Source organism: Cladophialophora immunda (assembly GCF_000835495.1).
Source record: "Cladophialophora immunda strain CBS 83496 unplaced genomic scaffold supercont1.1, whole genome shotgun sequence".
NCBI lineage: Eukaryota > Fungi > Ascomycota > Eurotiomycetes > Chaetothyriales > Herpotrichiellaceae > Cladophialophora > Cladophialophora immunda.
The window spans coordinates 6775679-6792739 of record NW_015622541.1 but is presented as its reverse complement, the minus strand read 5'-3'; the positions used below and the strand labels follow the sequence as shown (position 1 = coordinate 6792739).

Sequence of the window (17061 nt, the reverse complement as noted above, 5' to 3'; positions counted from 1 at the left end):
CGTTATGACTCCTTTGTACACTGTCTCATCTGAATGTTGCACCTCACAATGGAGCTCTGTGATCGCCTGCGATTTCCGGGCACTCTTTTGTGCAGTAATGCCTTTTGACTTCTGCTCCATGCCAGCTCTGTAATCCTTCATCCTCCACCGAGTCCGTTTTGACTCCTCCTGTTTCAGCAATGCGATGTCCAAATGCACTCTTTCATCGAATGCTTTGTGTGATTTCGCCTGCCGATCCGTGATTCCAATTTGAATCCGGTTTGAATTTACCCATAGTCCTCCACCGAGTCCGTTCTGACTCTTTGTCTGGAATCATGCATTTCTTTGAATGCCTTGTGCTTGGTCTGTCGCTTCGCGATTCCTTTGTGTTCGATTTGAAAGTCCCTGATCCTCCACCGAGTCCGTTTTGACTCTTCGTCATATTCATCAAAGTGAAAGTTGCAGTCCGTACTTGGCTGCCTTGTGAGTGCTTTTGTAAGCCTATGGTTCGTGTGCATGTGTTGCGCGACTCTCTTTATTCTTCCTCCGAGATAATGGATGACTCGTCCATGTTTTCGTCGGCTTGCTCAGTCTCCGATGTTGCGGCCTGAGTTGCTTGTCCGTGTGCAGGTTGAAATGTCTGCGCTTGTGCAAGTTGATTTGCTTGCATTTGTGGAGGTTGAGGTACTTGCGCTTGTGTAGGTTGGCTGACCTGCACTTGGAGGAGAGGAGGGAATATCTGCGCTTGTGATGGCTGACTTGCCTGCGCTTGGAGATGTTGGAATACCTGCGCTTGTGGTGGCCGAGGTGCCTGCGCCTGTTGAGATTGAACCATGTGTCCTTGGTGAAGTCGAGATGACGGCAGCAATCCTTTGAATTGACGTTTGGTCAAAATCTTCTTTATGTCCTGACCCGGCTTTTCATCCTGACTGTCTAGGCTGGCGCTGCGTTTATGAGGTCTCAGTCGTAGGGTCGGTGGATTACCCTGCTGGCTGTTCGGTGCTTGTTGGACTTCGAGATTCTGCGCTTGTTTCTTGTACAGATCTGCTTGCATGCGTGCTGCGTCCACTTGACCTTCCTTGAACTGCAAGTCGAGTTGCATGTTCTTCACCGACACCTGCGCCTCGTTAAACTGCGTCTTCCAACTTTGAGCCTCTTCTTGGGCTTGTTTAATGTCTTCTTTGTCTTCTTCGAGGAATTCTTTGGCAAAAGCAACGTCCATGGCTTCGTCGGAAATTTGGTCCTGAAGATTCTTATTCTCGGCCTCCAATCTCAGTTTGTCTTGCTCGAGTTGATCTTTGGTATCCCACAGTTTCTGGAGATCCTGCGCTTGTGCTGCGATTCTGCTTTCAAGTTGCTGCTTCTCGATCGCATGCTTCTTCATGTCCTCTGCATGTTCGCGGACTTTGTTCTCGAGTAGTTTAGAGATAGGGGTCTTGATCGGTGTGGGAAAGGGGGAAGCGCCTATGCGGTCTGATCTTGGAGTGGTGACTGCGACTTCGGAATCCATCTTGTGCTGGTCGATTTGTTGTCTTAGATCGCGAATCTCGAAATCCTTGGACATGACCTGCTTCTGCAAGCTTTCGACTTGGCTGTTTTGCATGAGAGCCTGGACCTGAACATCTCTGGCACGCATTTCGAGCTCTGCCTTCAATTGTTTCTCGAGTTCCTTGTAGGATTTCTCTTTCGTGTCCAGTTGCTGCCTCATATCGCGCTGGAGTGCATAGTATTGCTTTTCGCCAGTCCGGAATCTCTCCTGGACTTCGTCCAGTTGTCCCTTGGCTTTCAGGTTCTCGGCACGCAGGTTCGCCATCTCAGTCGAAAGTGTTTCCGTTCGGCCTCTCCAGTATTTCACCTCCTCCGCAACTGGCTGCTGCTTCTCGGCGCTCTCTTTGCAGTGTGTGAGCTGATGCAGGAGGTTTGCAGCCTCCTGCTCGCGGTGGGCCAGCAGCTGTCTGAGCTGCTCCACATCTCGCTTGCTCTGTTGCAATTCTTGGCCGCCTTTCATGTTCCGGGAACGCAGCTCAGTTGTCTCCTTCACGGCCTTCTGTAGGTCCGTGTTGCAGCTGATGAGGTCGTCCGAGGTCTTCTTCCAGGCTTGCTGGTACGCCGCCAGCTCCTTGCCTTTCTCCTCGAGCGCCTTCTTGCTCGCGAGCAGCTCGGACTCCAAGTCCTCAGACGCGGCGTGCTGAGATTGGGTGTCCGGACCGATACACTCGGTCTGAGTGCCTGCATCATTGACATCTACCGGCGTTACCACCGGAGATGCCTCCGCAGCAAGATCGGTCTGAACCCCCATCTCTGCGGTGTCCACCACGACCACCGCGGCGTTGGCCTGAGCCTCCGCAAGCTGTGCCTTCAGGACGCTGATCTCAGCATCCTTCTGTCCGCGGACCCGGTCCGCAGCTGCTCGTTCGGCCTGGGCCGCCTCCATCCTCACCTTTTCGAGGAGTGCTGAGTCGGCGTCCCTCCCACGCCGAAGCACAGCAGCCTCCTCACCGAGTCTCTGAGAGACCACCCTCTCAGATCCAAGGCGAGACTCGAGATCGCCAGACTTGGCCACTTGAGCTTCAAGAGAAGACCTGAGTTTGTGGGACTCGGCCTTCTCAGCTTCAAGCGCCGACGCCATGGCATTGACTTTCGAAGCCGCCGAAGCGGCGACGGCAGTCTTCTCGGCCTCTAAGGCTCGGATGCGCCCATCTCTCTGGGAAGTGGCAGCCAGGACGCACGCATCTGCGTCTGCGTCGCAGGCCTCGAGCTCAGCAATGCGGCCTTGGCACTCCTCCCAGGCCATCCGCCATCGCTCACTCTCCTTCTGCGCCACCCGACAGTCCCGACGGAGCTTACTGAGAAGCTCGACCTGGAAACTATGCGACTGTCCTGGAAAGGACGGCCGCTCATGTATCCAGATCCCCTGCTTGTCCTTGGGCGTCGCCTGGAGCCGAAGGGCCGCAATCTCTGCTGCGAGCCGCGCATTCTCCTCACAGAGTTGGGCGTTCCTCTCCAACGCCGCTCTGAGGGCTTCACGGCCGCCCCGTAGTCGGAACAAAAGCTCCGAGGTTGAATTGGCGAGGGCGGCGACGAATTGTGTGCGCTTTTGAAGATACTTCAAGGCGGGACAAGTGACTGAGTCCAAGGCGCTCTTGAGCGTACTCCAATGTGGGCTGTTGATGATGTGGGCGCAGAGATGTTTGAGAGAGTAAAGGGCTTGCCAAGTGCTGGAGCAGAGTCTATAAATGAACAAGATCGTTCCAAAGAGGAGAGCGACCAGGTCGACAGAGTCCTTGTATTTTTGAAAGAGACTTGACAAAGTGGCGGTGATGAAGTTGAAAGTTTTCGTGGCTGCGCCACGCCATTCTTGGAGGAAGAAGAAGATGATCAAGAGGTAACAGACGATCGCTGTCCCGGGTATTCCTAGCACCAGTGCCATGAGCAGCAACAAGGCGCCGACGTGAAGAGTCTTTAGGATATGGGTGAGGTATTTTGAGACCGAGTCGTGGAGTTGTGGGAGGCCGACTTCGGGATTCTGTACTGCCTCATACATGGCAGAGAGGACTTGGTGGCGGGCGAGGTGGTATATGATGAAGAAGATGCACATTTTGGTCACGACCAGCGTGACATCTTCCCAGGGCATCTCTTCAGCCATAACGAGGCTGATGTACTCCTGGAGGGAGGGAAAGGTTGTCGTGGTCTCGGCCGCCATGTCGAAGTGGTAGAGTTTGGGTATGTGGTTGTGAAGGGTGACTTGAGCAAGCTTGGGAGGGTCTTGCTGTCGTCTGCGCTTCTCACTGCGCCAAAGGAAGAGAGGAGGGAGGTGGTGGTGGTGGCTCTGTGGTCGTGACTGGACCGAGGGCGGTGAACTTGTGATATGGGCAGTGTGCCCCAGGGAGAAGAGGGTGTCTTGGGTTAAAATGAGGTCTTGGTGGTCGGCGTGGTCAAGTTGTGGTGGCTTTGGTGGTGTTGATTCGGACCAGCGAGACAACAGAGGGCAAACGTTCACGGAGGAGAGAAAGATGGTGTCTTTGTTGAAGAGATGGAAGGCAGAAATATAAACAGAATAATTTTCGACAACGTGGACCACGCCAAGGTGTTGACTGTGTGAGTGAGGCAGTGAATAGACGGTGTAATGAATGAAGTCTTTGTTTGTTATTCATGCATCAAGTGAATTCAATGCCTTGGACTGTTTTCTGCCAGACCTCTTCTCTCAATGTGCCCATTGTTTTAATGTCAAACCCCTTCCGAGGACGCATGATCACGAACTGCGCATCACAGGCCGTGCAATAGAACAATATCACCATGTTGTTTTGCTTTTCCAGAGTGGCCACCAGCTCTACTAGTCGCGCAACAGTGGTTCACGTTCCCCTTTTCCGTGTCCGTGGCCGTGCTTTCTTCGCCGGCGCTTTTTCTTCTTGGAGTCATCATCATGGGGTTCGGGGAGGTGTTCATGGCTGCCGCCTCGTAGTTTCATCCCTGATAGGTTTTTGCGTTCATCGTGTGTGTGATGTCCCTTGTTAGCCCCCGAATTCTCTTCTTCCTCGTTCGACTCGCTGCTTGAAGTCATCTCAAGCACAACCTTTCGGAAACCGTTAGTGTCGACAATGTTTTCTGTGATACTACCACTTCGGGCTGGGCCCTTGGAGTGATAATAGGGACTTCTCGACGGAGTTCGTGACTCGGGCAAACTACCAATGGTGCTCTGGCTTTCGAGTGTTCTAGCAGGCGGTCGGGATTGTTGTATATCTTTGGCTCCGGTGCCGTCGTATTTGGAATCTTGTTCATGTGCTGAGTCTGTCTGCAATCCCTTAACTGCACTGTTCGGCCTTCTTTCATTGGGCGAACCAGAAAGAGAGCCATATCCCTGCTTCAAGGCTTGGACGCCACCAGAGGCGGATTTACCGCCCGAGCTGAGCAGGCCTTCCCCAATGCCACCTTGATATTCAGAAACGTTCTCGGAGATCTGCCGCACTGGGGTCGCTCGGGTTTCATCCTCCTTGGCCGCAGTGCTGTTGCCAGGCTTGATTTTCACCGTATTGTAACGCGTAGACCTTGGCCTACTCGCCAGGTTGGAGGGTCCAAGGTGCTTGAGATGCTCCTTGAGTTCATCTGTGCTTGCGGCTCTTCGGCCAGCCTTTCCGTCTCCACCCACACTGTTTCCTGCACTCGAGCGTCTTCTAGCGCCAGCCGGGCCCTTTGGTTTCTGGGTTGGATTATCTGCGGTTTTAGCCCTCTGTAAGTCCTCGGGCGAGAGTATTTCGCTTTCGTCAATGTTGACCAAGTCAGCTGGAGCGCCATTGATTGTCGAAGGTTCGTCGGGAAGGAAATACGTCTTTGGGATACGCCTGGTTGGTGCAGGCATGGCTCGTCGAATCGCCTTGTGTACATCGACAAAAACATCGGACTCATCCACGATTTCTTCGCCAATCAGCTCCTCGATAACATCCTCCAGAGTTACAACGCCCAGAGCGCCGTGATCTTCTCCAGGATACTCTGATACAAGAACCATGTGGGACTTGCCTTCTTGAAAGAAGTTTACAATGTCCAGACAGCTAGTGTCAGGCCGAGTCTCTGGTAGAGTGGCCAAAGCAAAGTCCCGGACAGGCTTTGCGTCCTCTGGATCGTATGTGATGAGCATTTTGACCAGCAACATGCCTACGAAGTTGGAATCGTTATCAGGGTGGTGGATAGGTATTCTTGAATAGCCCTGTGACAGAATGTCGTCCATGGTAGATTCGTCTAGCACGTCGTCAAGGGATAAGGTGAAGACATCGTCCATCGGAGTCATGATGCTGCCAACAGGCTTGTCCTTGAGGTCAAGAACAGCACTGATTATTGTGACTTCGTCAGCATTAAGCTGTTGACCGGCTTCTCCAAGATTCCTGTGAAGGGAGACTAGTGTTTTCAGCCCCGCTTTCTTGTAGGTTGTTCCATGATCTTCTCCAAGGAGATAGTCAAGTAGTTTAGCGGTTGGCCATGCCACAGGTGCCAGAATGTACATGAGGATCAGGACGAATGGCGCCATCCAGGAGCCGATGGGGAGGCCATAGCGGACACAGACGGACTGAGGAGCTATTTCACCAAATATGACTGCAAAGAGCGTTAGCTAGGGTAGGTTTCCACATTGAGGAGAGGGAACACACCGATCAAGACAGTCGATCCCAGGACGGCAGGCCATCCGCCGCCCAGCGACCGATCGAGCACGATGGGGAGAGTTTCGTTGGTGATAACATTGCTCAACAACAATGTAACCAGGACCCAGTGCTTTCCTTTCCGGAGCAACTTAAGCACCTTGGCAGCATGTGCCCTCTCTTTCCCTTCACCAGAGTCCTTGATGACTTGCAGATATATCTCATCCTTTGAACCAGTATTAGTGCCTGGGTATCATATCTTGACTCTCTTCCACTCACCTGGCCCATCAACGCAATTGTCAGCCCAGCAAATGCCCCTCCCAACAGAACAAGCACTGCTGCAACAGTCAAGTATATCCATAGCCCTGGGTCATCCGGATCTTTCCCTTCTGGTTCGTCGGCGGTGGAGAGTAGCTTTGCAGCATAGAGCGGCGCGGCTTGAACGTAGGGTATTTGCCCAAGAGAGAGAAATAGGATTTTGGCGAACCCCAAGACAATGGGCCGCACATGCAAGGAGGGGTTTGGTCTTTGTGGTTGCATGGTTGATCAGGCGTGGTATGCTAATTCCGACATCTTTGTAGGTGGATAGAGCTTCTCGATCTCGACTTGGGAATGCTTCGGTTTGGAATCGTTCGATTCGCAGCTTCGTGAGTGGTGACGTGTGTCTGATAGATTCTAAGGTGAGTATGTCGTGGAGTCTCTTTGAGCAATACAGATATAGGTCAGTAGCGAGAAGCACAGAGGTGAAGCTGAGGGCTTGTAGACACGCGTGGGCCGAATGGCGAAATGATTGGCGGAAGGCGTACTTCGTGGAGGAGGATAGAACAGCGTGGTGCGGCTGCGAATCTGATTTCGTAAGTATTACTTGTGGTCACTAGTACCTCCTCTGCGGTCCCCTTCCCAGCCTGCGATGCTTATTTGGTGTTCTCTAAAGCTTGATACATGAAGCAACCAGTGCATCTACGTCCCGCAGTGTGAACTCCGCGTCATGGCGGATGGCGCAAGGCACCTCTCGCCAGCTGGTTAATAAGGCAACTTGTGCGAGGGACCCCACGTGCACAGCCTCAGCTTTCCGATTTCCGGAGAGACGGCCTCGACGGTTATGAGCGCAGCGAAGGTGCGCTTATTCTCGGCTTCAGGATCAATGTGGCCATCTAACAAGAAGCCCCCTTCAAAATATCTGCTCCCTCTGCTTCTCTTTCTGTGACATAGATTGGGTAAAGTTGTCATTTCTTCAGTATGTTTGCCGGTCGCAGGCTCAACACGGTTTCCAGGGCGTTGAAGCCACCAACTCAGCTTCGATACGCCAGTCAAGCGTCCTCCGAAGCGCGTTTGAACAAACCCATCGACTTCAAAAAGACAGCCGTCCTCCACCAGTCACAGAACAGTGCCAGAACTGCCTACGGGCTCGCTCAAGATGCACCGGTCGACTGGGTTAACCTGCACGGTGCCATAAATGCCTCTCTCCATCATGCTTTGAAGAGTGATGAGAATGTGCTCCTCTTTGGCGAAGATGTCGCCTTTGGTGGCGTCTTTCGATGTTCAAAAGGCTTGACGGATGAGTTTGGCACCAGTAGAGTGTTCAACACCCCGCTGTCTGAGCAAGGGATTGTTGGTTTTGCCATTGGCTGTGCGGCTGAGGGCATGAAACCTGTCGCCGAAATCCAATTTGCAGATTACGTCTTCCCAGCATTTGATCAGCTGGTCAATGAAGCCGCCAAATTTCGATACAGAGAAGGCGGGACGGGCGGCAACTGTGGAGGCTTGGTGGTGCGAATGCCGTGCGGTAGCGTCGGCCATGGTGCTCTCTACCACTCTCAAAGTCCAGAATCGCTTTTCACACATGTGCCCGGCCTCAGGGTCATCATGCCTCGATCACCAAGCCAAGCAAAAGGACTACTCACAGCGTCCATTCTTCACTCTCACGACCCAGTCATCTTCATGGAACCAAAAGTCCTATACCGCGCCGCCGAGGAGTTCGTCCCCAGAGATCCATACACACTGCCACTAGACAAAGCAGAGGTCCTGAAGCAGGGCAAAGATCTCACAGTCATCTCTTACGGCCAACCGTTATACCTTTGCGCTGCTGCTATTGAAGCTTTGGAGAAGGAAGTCAAAGGTCTGAGTATCGAACTCATTGATCTGAGGGCCATTTATCCTTGGGATCGAGCTACCATTATGGAGAGCGTGAACAAGACAGGCCGCGCTGTTGTGGTGCATGAGAGTATGTACAACGCCGGTGTAGGAGCCGAGGTTGCCGCAAGTATACAAGAAGGGGCATTCCTCCGACTGGAGGCTCCTGTGGCTAGGGTTACGGGCTGGAGCACGCATCCAGGGCTGATCTTCGAGAAATTTAACATTCCAGACATTACGAGTAAGTCCACCGCCTGGTGAGCGCTGGCGAGCAACATGCAGGGACTAACCGAAGTACAGGGATCTATGACGCTATTAAAAGAACATTGGAATACTGAGGTTAGGCCAATGCTCAATAGCCTCACCTTGGACATCGTTGCCATGACATGCCCAATCAGCGTCCCTGACTCACACAACTGCTGTCAATGATATCGACTTGGAATGTCGTCCCTAGCTCCGCCGGCCCCCAAAGACGTTCCGCCTTCCATGGGCAGACATCAAGGTTAACGAGCGATCTAACTTCCGCCGGACCAAGTCTCTAACTATCTAACCATCCTCGTCAAACCAGCGCAGGCCTTGCGACCAGGTCATCACGAGTATGAGACCTCTGCCGGAGTACGGCAGGGTACTGCATGTACGGACTGGAGAGCGACGCTTTACTCAAAACTGGTGGCCACCACGGCAGCACGGTTCCGGCGATGGAGAAACGATGGAAATGTCGGCTGAGAGAGGATGCCAGGGCCGAGAAGACCACACTGTATAAAGGAAATCATGTGCTCTCCAAACCGACGCTTGGCGGCTATACACGAAGACGAGATCAAGATCAAGGAGAGAATAAAGCAGCCCGAGCTCCATGGTGGTCCATAGGAGACTATGATGATACCGGGCATCTCTTGGGACACGGTCTCCCACTTAGATCTTGCCAGATGGGCAAAAGAGAGGATATGTCGGAGGGATTGATCTATCTCTGCCAAGGCATTGAAAAAGAAAATTCCCGGTTCCATCCATCACATTCGTACCACAGCGCTGAGCGTTTCATCACAATCTATATCTTGCTCTAGATCATGATTAATATTAGAACTCTAAATCTAAGTATCTGACCACTGTGTGTAATGGTCGCCTGGGGATAGATTCCCATCAATATTCCTCGTGGAAGACCATGACTTTGGGCATCTCCACGCCCGATTCGTCAAGTTCGTAATACGCTCTAAACAGACCGCCACAGTTGAAGTCGGACACCACCCGGCCCCTCTTCTTCCTCGACCCTTCCCACTCGGTTCGCTTCTTGAGGCCATCCGTCCATGGTTGAGGTTCTTCCTCGTCCAGCTCATCGATGACTTCAATTCCGATGATGCCGCCTTGTCCTTCGCCTGTCCTTCCCCAGCGGTCACCAGCTGAGCGTTGCAGCTCGCCCCCGGGGCCCGTGACCAGTTTGACTGCATCGGCCAGTGATACGGAGGGCGGACCTGAAAGGCGACAGTGTGCAGCGACAGTACGCACGGCGTTGAGACGCAGGAAGGAATCTCCGTTGCCGGTGCCGCTCATCGCTACAGCGCGACGGCGTTTTCGTATAGGTTGACCAGAAGAGGAATAGGGGTGGCGCACGTGAGGGGGTGGGTAGGATTGGTATGTTGATATACTTGTAGTATATGTTGGGGGATCTTCGTTTAGTGGGTCGTAGGTTTGTGTTGCTTCAGAGCGATTGAGGCAAGCTCCCAAGGAGTCATTTGCGTGTGACAGGATTTGGTCCAGGACAGGCAATTTTCCGAGTCCCGAAGCCCTGCGTGAAGATGACTTCTGTCGAACTTGGGGCAGGTGAAGAGAATCTTCTTCCCAGGCTTCCGCCCAGAATCCGGCGCCAATCGTAGGCGTGTCTCCGATTCTCCCGGCTTTCTTGTTTGTGAGTCCACCGGTCGACGTTGCCACGGCGAGATTGCCCCAAGAATCTAGACACACTGCGCCGACTGTGCCTTGACTAGGGATCTCATCCACCTCGGAGTCGTCATCTTCGAAGGGTGACTCGGTATATGGATCGAGCGAGGCAACGAGGTTGTTGAATGAGTAGGAATCGTCGTGGTGAAGCCCTTTCCTGTGCTCCTCCCAACGCTTTTTGGTCCAAAACCATCGGTCTGGCTTCTTCTCAAGCCCCCGCTTCCGCCAGCCCCATTCCTCGAGCGCTCTCCCGCTCAGCTGGCAATGCATCGTACTCGTGCCGCCCAGGCCGCCATCTTCATCTGGCTCCAAGAGCACTTCCTTGGCAAGCAGGATCGGATGCCTCGTGTTCTTGATGAGACTGACAGCAGCAGCACGTTTGATTCCACCGGCAGGGGGTCCGGCGGGGTCGACGGAAGACACCATCACGCTGGCTTCCATCTCGATGGTTCCTGACTCGGTAAAGACGGACCCGCGGCCACAATTGAATAAAGGGTCATCTTCCAACAAAGTAACTGCATGGCATGCAGCGTCGAGGGCGGATGTACCCGAGTTGAGAAGCTCACGGGTGACAGTTAGGTATTTGGTTAGGGAGGCTCGGTAACGCGCATAGAGATCCGGAGGAAGATTTGCACGGGAGAGGGAGCCTGCCCCCCCGTGGAGGATGAGTGTCGGCTTGAAAGGGCCGAGTGCTGAGGGCTGCTTGAAGGTCATTTCGATCAATGTCGGCAAGGCTGTACACAGTAGGCGAGCTGATGCGAGATCACGCCATCGACTGGCGAAGGGGGCGAAAGTCGGAGGCTTTCAGAATTTTCTGTTGGATGAAGTGGACTTGTCTCGGTCTAATTGCTTGAACTGCGCGCAAGCATATCTCGAAGAAGGAACAGGAGGAATATATAATGTAGTCACCTGAGGGAAAAGCGAACAATTGACAGTGGTTGCTGAGACGCGGTTCGATCATGTGCCAGATCGGCGACTCTGGAGTCCCTGCGCCGCAGCCGCGCCCAAGTCCGTCGCCCTGGGAAGAGGATTCGGAGGTACGAGTTTCCGACCAGCCACCAGCCCATCTCCATCGCCTTTGTTCTCTCCAGTTCCAAATCATCTGATGCTCTCGTCCATGGCCCCAACTGATTCGGTCCAGCAGAACGGGTCACCTCACAAATCACATTCTGCGGCCTCAAGCGCATCCGACGGCATTGAACCCTCCGATGAGCGCATTCTCCCTGAGGCCGAGAAGCCTGCCTCGACTTCACTCGGATCTCAATCACCACCCGTGAAGCATCCTCTCCATCAGATCAAGGCTCCCGGCAGCGTTCAGGCTCTTGCTGTCGACGATGATGTGATCTTTGCCGGCACCCAGGGGGGCAACATCGTCGTTTGGTCCCTCGAGACGTACGAGCTTCTAGCTACAGTCCCTGCTCACAAAGAGAGTGTCCTCAGTCTATCCCTCTCGGACGACAGGACGCTTCTTTTCTCCACTGGTGCCGATGCCATTGTCAATGTTTGGTCCACCGAGTCGCTACAGAGACTCTATTCTCTATATTCGCACTTCGAGATTGGCGATGTCTTCTGCGTGGTCCACTCTACTAAGGTCCAGACTCTGTTTTGGGGCGCCCAAAATGCCAGCATTCAGTGGTACAAGCTCAATACCGACCTCGCTGTCAAATCTCCAGCGTCCACCTTTGCACCCGGCTCTCGCAAACATCGATTCTTCGACTCTTTGGGACCAGGCGGGATAGCCAATGTCATTGCAGATGAGGGTGCAAGCAATGGGCCTAATAACCAGGGCGGTCGAGCCTTGACCATCCCTAGCCACAACTATCTTCCTTACGCTCACAAAAGCTATATTTACAGTATGCTACTGGTAAAAGGGCTTTTCACGCGTGGCAGAGATGAGGAAGTCCTCGTCACCGGTGGCGGCGACGGAACCATCAAACTATGGTCGGTTGAAGATCTGGCTGGAGCCGGACCAAGACAGATCACAAAATTCAAAAATGCAGACTCGAATGTGTTGAGTCTCTCATACCGTGGCTCTTTCCTTTATGCTGGTCTGTCGGATGGGCGCGCCCACATTTACAACCTGGCATCAAACCAACTCGTGCAAAAGCTCCAAGTGGGCCACGGCGACGTCAGTCAGATCCTGGTGAGCACAGAGAGCATCTTGTGCGGAACCAGCCAAGGTTGGATCAAGGTAAGCCAACCATCCAGCGGGGCGACCAGTCATTGACATCTTGTCAGCGGTACGACGATCATTTCGCAGAGCTCGAATCGTGGCAGGCGGCTGCTGGAAAAATCCTAGCGATGGGCTTGACAACAACCCCGGATCACGACATGCTAGTAACGGGAGGAAACGACAGTGTGGTATCCTTCTGGAGCGGCAAGCCTGGGTCCCATGCCTCCATCGCCGCATCTGCGAGGAGCAATGGTAACATCTAGCCCCGTGCAACCTTCTATCTCCTGCTAACCAGTACTTAGATGAACTCGTCAACGCTCTTCGAGAATTTGTGGCATACCGTACGGTGGCCTTGAACCCCATGTGTGTTCGGGACTGCCATGAAGCGATCACATTTCTTCGCAAGAAATGTAATGCCTTTGGTGCGACAACCCGCCTCCTATCACCCCAAGAAGGGGTCAACCCGGTATTACTCGCAAGGTTCCCGGCATCCAAACCTACCAAATCAACAAAATCAATTCTTTTCTACGGCCATTATGACGTGGTCGATGCCGAGTTTGACACCAGCAGCTCAAATCCAACATGGAACGGAGATCCATTCGTTCTTCAGCCACTAGACGCGTACCTTTATGGCCGTGGCGTAACCGACAACAAAGGTCCTATCCTAGCCGCCATTTATGCTGTGGCCGATTTGGTCCAACACGGCTCTCTGTCTTGCAATGTGACGTTTCTGCTTGAAGGCGACGAAGAAGCTGGCTCCCGAGGGTTCCGCCAAGCCGTTCAATCGGCCCACGACGCCATTGGTCCGGTGGACTATATTCTTCTATCCAACAGCTACTGGCTAGATGACCACATCCCCTGTCTTACATTTGGCATGCGTGGAGTTATTCATGCCAGCGTCACTGTCACTTCTAACCGACCAGATCTGCATTCGGGAATGGATGGGAAGTCTGTCCAACACGAACCACTCAAGGATCTGACGGTTTTACTTGCTGCTCTTGTTGGGTCTTCCGCAACCAAAGTTACGATTCCGAAGTTCTACGACACGGTTGATGAGCTGTCCGAATCAGAAGTGAAGGCCTATGCATCCATTACCTCCTCGCTTTTACCTGGCCACCCGGAGATCAAAAATGAGAAGGCTTTTGCCCTCTCGCTAATGCAACGGTGGCGCTATCCCAATCTTACTGTGCACCGTATCGAAGTGCCTGAGGCAAAGACTGCCGTCACCATCTCTGGCTCCGCGAAAGCGACACTTTCCATTCGAATCGTCCCATCCCAGACGGCGGAGCAGATTGCCCAGTCGCTTACAGAATATCTACATGCCGAGTTCGCGAAGCTGCAGAGCTCGAATTCTCTGACTGTCACCATCACGTCGAAAGCAGATCCCTGGCTTGCCGATGTGAATTGTGAGATCTACACGGCTCTCAAAGACGCCATCATTGACGTCTGGAATCCTGACGTTGCAGCGCATCAGCAACGAACGTTCAAGGCGTCCACTGTCGGCAGCACCGCTGACACCGTGGGAAGCTCATTCCCACCGTCGAAGGCGACGACAACCCCTTCGTCCTCCAAAGCTACCACCTCATCATCAGCATCAACAGAAACTCCAACCCGCACATCCCATCGCCGGGCCTCCTCCCTCGCGACGACGGGCTTCTTCCCACCTTCAACTCTGCCACGAGAACCCTTGTTCATTCGCGAAGGCGGCAGTATCCCCGCGATATCGTTTCTCGAACACGAGTTTGATGCCCCGGCCGCCATGTTCCCCATGGGTCAGGCGAGCGACAACGCGCACCTGGACAATGAGAGGATGCGGGTGGAGAACCTGTACAAGGGCCGAGAGGTTCTGAAGAGGGTGTTTGCGAGGTTGTGATGCTTGACGGAATGGGTGTGAAGATGGAAAAAAAAATTGTAAAAGGGGGCTTTTGATATCCAACAGGTCATCTTGACACTGCTTGTCGTAGCTGCTCCCGAGTCGGATGGACACGCTGCTGCGGTTGGTGGTAAAAGCCATTTTGATCATCCCAGGTCGCTAGACACGTAGACAGCCATCTATCAGGATATCGCCGTGCAATGGTTATGGATGGCAATGTCGAGGACTCGACACAGATAGGCGTAGTCTCTCTTGCCAGGGGCCGATTGAGAGCGTGGATGGATTCTCGAGGAGAGAGCTGCACCACCCAACGTGACAGGGCGGGTGAAGAGTGACTAAGTTCTAGAAAAATATAAAAATACAAATATCAGAACCAGAAGCAGAACCAGTACGAAAGAAAGCCATGAATCAATGTCCCTACCTACGTAGGTATCAACGAACCATTTTGATTTCGTGTCCCGAATTGTGAAAGCAAGTGGCCACCCGCCTATATTCGCCGCACATTGAATTGTACGCAGATACCTATACGTACACGGAGTACCTATAATATGTATCCCGATCCTTGCTAGATATCCAGTCTCGATGCCACTCGTAATCTCGGTACCTATTCCTATCCCTATCCCTATCCAATTCCATTCACAATCTCGATGCCCCTATTTCGTCCACAATAACGGTTGAGCGACAAAATCTACTCGAGACTCGCTTTTGTGGTGTATCCATCGCCAGATCAAAACCCCTCTTCAAATATCCAAGTCGATATAAATTCAGGTGGTGGCGAAACAAACAAACAAGCAAGCAAGCAAACAAACAAACAAGACGCCGTTCGCTATGCAATGCAGTGCAATATAATGTCGTGTCGACCCTTGTGGGCCAACGAGGTGGGATAGCTCGCCGTGCATATGGCCAACAAGTCAGTGCCAGAGCGGGCGTTGTGTGTCGTGTCATGTCGTCGTGAAAGTTTTCGTTTCGGGATTAGATATGGAATCTTGCCGTCGATCCTTGATTTTCCAACTTGACTCTTCCAAAATGGCGCCAAGTCCGTGTTTGAGATCACTCGGGGCTTGTGGTGCTCGTGGTGGGAGGATGGTGGCCATGCGAGATAGCCAGATCCATGTCCGCCAAAAGTCGGAGGTGCGCACCCGGTGCAGGTCCAGGACGACATCCTGCTTGCCGTGCAAGGCCAAGTCGCGGATACCGTTGGACTAGTCGGTGTCTCCTTCTTTCATGTCTCTTCAATCCACTCTTCTCTTCTCACATGCACTCCCTCACTTCTGGAAGACGTTGCCGCCACTCAGATTGATGCCGCCGAACGTCCACTGCCCAGCCGCCCAAATCCAGGCCCCCAGTTTTGGCTTTTTCCCGTCCTTGACTTCATTCACCAGGTTGACCACGCCTTGGAAGCTTGACTCGCTTGGATCAGAACTCTGTCCGCTATCTCTCGGAGGCACGGCGGTACGCCCTACGGGGTTGGTGACACCATTCATGGCATCGACGGCGGCGATCGCGGGGCCCTGGTCGAAGAAGTCGACCAGGACGAACGTCGACGGTTTGCCGTACGCCGAGTTACATTGGGACAGGCTATATCCGAGATTTCCAATGCTGTTGCCTGGCGAGTTGGTGATGGTGATATTGTCCACGTTGGGAGTCTCGATATCGAACAGGCCCTCTTCGTAGAGGAAGTGGTTGGTAAATGCCATCCGGTTGGAGGCAATGGCAGCTTCAGTGTTCCCCTGGACGGCAGTGGGCCGATCCGGGAGGCAGCTGAAGTTGCTAGGGGAGGTGTTGTCGTAAGGGTTTTCAAATATAAAAGTGAACTCGTCCATCAGGTACGAATACTGGCTGGGTATGGACGCGGGATCCGAGATGGATGCCACAAAGACCATAAGCCGTTTATTGGCAGTAATCAGCTCTTGTAGGGTTGGCCAGGTGCCCGAGGCGGGAGGCGTGCTCGTGGAAGGAGGGACGTAGGCGTAGTTCGTGATCTGTGCCGTTGTGAAATGTGCCCCCAAGTCCTCTGGGGACGCATTGTCCGAGTTGACAAGGAGAATGGTGACAACCTCATTCGGGTTATTATCCAGCCATGTCTTGATCTCTTCTAGCCAGTCTGACAGAATTCCCGCATCCAACAAATCGCAGGAAGAATGGCATAAGTGGTATTCGCCGTTGGATTTGTGGACTTGGGCCGAAAGCAGACGGACACCGGCTGAGAGTTGTACCGTCGAGTTGTAGTATTGGTTTCCAGACGTTGAATAGCCCGTCGAGGCATCTCGGACAAAGGGTGAATCGTGCGCACCCAGATGGACGATGCTATTGTAGGCTTTCGAGCATAGAGAAGGAGAGTTGTTGCATGCGGTCGATTGGCGTTTCAACACCGGTACGTCGAGCGAAGCAGCAATGCTGAGGCTGAGGAAGGGGAGGAAGGACAGCAAGGGCCGCAAATGCATATTTGCCAAAGGTCAGAGAAGTATAGTTACACTCCGCTGTAATGGTGCTTCTCGTTCGCGGTGAGGTGTCTCTATCCCACCTGTGTAGCAGTCAAGTCGTCCAGGATATCACCAAACAAACGAGTGGTACAAAGGCAAGAGTGGAAGAAGAGAACAATGCAAAGTGAAAGAGAGGGAAGTTCCGAAGCCCAGCTTCTGACCTTGATACAGCACCTCAGGCATGGCCTCGCAGCGGCTGAGGCTTGGACAAGAGCCAGAAGCCTTGTGCATGAAACCGAGAGCCACCAGCCGCGCGTACGGATACATTGGGCGGTGGCAGAGTCTAGCCTCGCCCCCAGATCCGGCAAGGCGATCTCCAAGTCTCAAACCGGGCTGGAGAATCAAGCTTGAAACGGGGGGGTT

The 17061-nt window shown here is 53.2% G+C and overlaps 6 protein-coding genes across 7 annotated transcripts; 2 read left to right on the top strand and 4 right to left on the bottom strand.

Moving 5' to 3' along the window:
* Positions 1 to 131: 131 nt before the first annotated feature.
* Positions 132 to 3682, bottom strand: PV07_01993 (uncharacterized protein; the record flags this gene model as incomplete). The annotated part of the gene is made up of 1 exon (XM_016388578.1): positions 132 to 3682. The coding sequence occupies one exon, from the start codon at positions 3680 to 3682 to the stop codon at positions 515 to 517; it is 3168 nt and encodes a 1055-aa protein (XP_016255506.1). The 3' UTR covers positions 132 to 514.
* A 630-nt stretch (positions 3683 to 4312) lies between these two features.
* PV07_01992 (uncharacterized protein) lies at positions 4313 to 6644 on the bottom strand (the record flags this gene model as incomplete). Its single annotated transcript, XM_016388577.1, has 3 exons — positions 4313 to 6063; positions 6117 to 6330; positions 6384 to 6644. 3 exons carry the CDS (start codon positions 6642 to 6644, stop codon positions 4313 to 4315), a joined length of 2226 nt encoding a protein of 741 aa, XP_016255505.1.
* A 600-nt stretch (positions 6645 to 7244) lies between these two features.
* PV07_01991 (uncharacterized protein) lies at positions 7245 to 9343 on the top strand. Its single transcript, XM_016388576.1, has 2 exons — positions 7245 to 8478; positions 8538 to 9343. The coding sequence occupies exons 1-2, from the start codon at positions 7344 to 7346 to the stop codon at positions 8573 to 8575; spliced, it is 1173 nt and encodes a 390-aa protein (XP_016255504.1). The 5' UTR covers positions 7245 to 7343; the 3' UTR covers positions 8576 to 9343.
* PV07_01990 (uncharacterized protein) lies at positions 9101 to 11078 on the bottom strand. The gene has a single exon (XM_016388575.1). It carries the CDS (start codon positions 10881 to 10883, stop codon positions 9375 to 9377), a length of 1509 nt encoding a protein of 502 aa, XP_016255503.1. The 5' UTR covers positions 10884 to 11078; the 3' UTR covers positions 9101 to 9374.
* PV07_01989 lies at positions 10956 to 14618 on the top strand. Of its 2 annotated transcripts, XM_016388573.1 has the most exons (4): positions 10956 to 11206; positions 11314 to 12360; positions 12408 to 12594; positions 12645 to 14618. In XM_016388573.1, the coding sequence occupies exons 1-4, from the start codon at positions 11129 to 11131 to the stop codon at positions 14213 to 14215; spliced, it is 2883 nt and encodes a 960-aa protein (XP_016255501.1). In that variant the 5' UTR covers positions 10956 to 11128; the 3' UTR covers positions 14216 to 14618. The 2 variants fall into 2 exon arrangements, with proteins under 2 accessions (XP_016255501.1, XP_016255502.1); XM_016388574.1 differs by having other exon boundaries at positions 10956 to 12360.
* On the bottom strand, positions 14618 to 16885 carry PV07_01988 (uncharacterized protein). The gene has a single exon (XM_016388572.1). It carries the CDS (start codon positions 16657 to 16659, stop codon positions 15481 to 15483), a length of 1179 nt encoding a protein of 392 aa, XP_016255500.1. The 5' UTR covers positions 16660 to 16885; the 3' UTR covers positions 14618 to 15480.
* Between the last annotated feature and the right edge of the window lie 176 nt (positions 16886 to 17061).